We start from the raw sequence: 2003 nt of genomic DNA, 5'->3' as shown, positions 1-2003 counted from the left end.
CCCGCCGTTGTGACGGACGTTTTGACTGCCGGCGGGCCGCGGCGCCGCGAGCCGTGGTTGTATGCGCGGGCTGTGCAGCGACAGGGGCGCTTAGCGGGGCGTTGTGCTGTGGAGCAGCGAGGGGCCGCGCCTGCGGTCTTGGCGTGGCGGCGAAACGGCCGCCCCAAGGAGGGTGATGGCGCTTTGCAATGGAAGGGGATGAAGGGCTGGGCCCGCTCCGTGCATTGTGCGGCTGGGCAGCGGTCCCTTCCCCAGCATAGGGCAGCTTGAGTGCAGTTCAGATCAGGAGCCATGCAGGCAGCGGGCTTCAGGCTGTGCAAGCCGCGCAGTTGCACTGATCCTGGCCTCATGCGCTGGCCTGAGGGGGCTGCGAAACATCAAGGCCGAATGAAGTGTGGACCTGTGAATGCATGATATGCGGCTCATAGGCTGGCTTGACCTCTGTTTGCCTGTCGGCATGCCTCAGTCACAGCGCACCCTTTGAATGGGGCTTGCTATGCTTCAGGCTCAGGGGTTGACTGTGTTCAGCCGCTTGATAATACCCAGAACACGTCCCAGGATTTTGGCATGCTAGTGGGACGGAGCCTTAAGCACCCCTGAACACGTCTCCACAACGCCACAAGCAGGGTGCATGAACGGCTCCCCAGTCGACCAGCCCCGGCGTTGGCCCGGCGGTCCATGGGCGCTGACCCATGGCGGGCGGTGCAGCCAGCACCATCCCAATTCTTTCAGCATTTTAATTTGCCCAAATGCGACACCGGGATTTTCTCAACGGCTTAGCCTCGGGTGCGAGGGTGCGCTTTTCTGCGGGCGGCAAGGCACCCTGATAGGGCGGTGTTCGGTATGAAAAGGTTTCGCTTTTTCCCCGGTTCAATATGTGAAGCAGCGTGCAGGGCTTTCGGTACCTCATTTTCCGCAAAGCTGACAGCGACAGTCGGCCAGGGGTCCGAGAAGAGATTTCCTCTTGGATGAGGCTCGCCCGCCGCCCACGTCTATTAGCGAAACTTTTGAGCTGACTTCTAGGCGTCATCATGCTGAGGTACAGAGCATAAATGCCGCCATCAGAGATACACGGGACCGCTCATCACGCGGAGCCCCTGTCGGGCTGCCCCAACGCCTCGCTGATGGGACCTAGCGAGTTCTGCGGCGATGTTTGCGCCGACACCGCCTCTGCTGGCCTCGCGGGTCCAGGGCTGCTGAGTGTCCAGGCTGCCCTGCAGGCTGCTGCGGGCTCCAGCAACGAAACTGCTGTGCTGCATGGCGTCCTCCGCCAGCTCGTCCATGCCGTGAGGCCCGACGATGCCGGGACAATCTCGATGGCGCGAGCCCTGCGGATTGCTCGGGACGACCCCAAGCGCGGCACGGCCCTTGCGATAGAGGTCATCAGCCTCATGCGTATGGCGGAGCAGCTGCGGGCGCGTCTGGCGCCGGAAGGTGGGTCTGCGGCGCGCGCGCACGGCAGCCACAACCGTCGCTGAAACCTCCGCGCGGGCGCGTCGCACAGGAGCTCTCGCGCTTGCTGTATGCATGCATCTAAAGTCACACCAAGCGAGCTTGCGGGGGCGCGCGAGGGTGCGGCCGCCTTTGGGGTTAGTCTTGGGCTGCACCCCCCAGGCATGACTTTGTCCAGACTGCTCTGCTCCCTGCAACCTGCGCGCCTGGCATGCCGGTCGCCTCCAAAGCCACCCCGCCCAACGCCGTGTCCCCCTCTCCAATGTAAAAACGCCGTGCCGCAGGCACTTCCGGTCGTTCGGACGAAAGCACGAGCTCCCAAAGCACCAGCAGCAGCGCCAGCGCGGGCTGCTCCCCCCCGCCGGGCCTCGTCCGCGCCGCCCACGGCTGCAGCTGCGGCGCCGTGGCCGCGGCCGGCGGCGCCGCTTCTGCCGACGCCGAGGGCGCCACGAGCGACTGCAGCTCCCTCGAGCGCTGGCCGGGCAGCTATGGCGGCAGCGGCGCGTGCAGCTGCGGCCCCGCGGCGTCGGACGCGCCCAGCTGCGATAGCG

General features: G+C 65.5%; 2 protein-coding genes across 2 annotated transcripts in view; both read left to right on the top strand.

The window, feature by feature from the left end:
- Nucleotides 1-438, top strand: part of MNEG_3533 (hypothetical protein) — a gene marked incomplete at both ends in the record, with an annotated part of 3358 nt that extends 2920 nt beyond the window's left edge. Inside the window, one exon of the mRNA XM_014047987.1 lies at nucleotides 429-438. Coding sequence (XP_013903441.1) covers nucleotides 429-438 — 10 coding nt within the window. The remainder of the gene's footprint in view (nucleotides 1-428) is intronic.
- Nucleotides 439-1052: 614 nt separating this feature from the next.
- MNEG_3532 (hypothetical protein) lies at nucleotides 1053-1434 on the top strand (the record flags this gene model as incomplete). Its single annotated transcript, XM_014047986.1, has 1 exon — nucleotides 1053-1434. A coding segment is annotated over one exon (382 nt), but the record flags the coding sequence as incomplete, so codon positions are not given.
- Nucleotides 1435-2003: the final 569 nt, after the last annotated feature.

Source organism: Monoraphidium neglectum (assembly GCF_000611645.1).
Source record: "Monoraphidium neglectum strain SAG 48.87 unplaced genomic scaffold scaffold00448, whole genome shotgun sequence".
NCBI lineage: Eukaryota > Viridiplantae > Chlorophyta > Chlorophyceae > Sphaeropleales > Selenastraceae > Monoraphidium > Monoraphidium neglectum.
The sequence above is the reverse complement of the archived record's forward strand: the minus strand, read 5'-3'. Positions and strand labels throughout refer to the sequence as shown.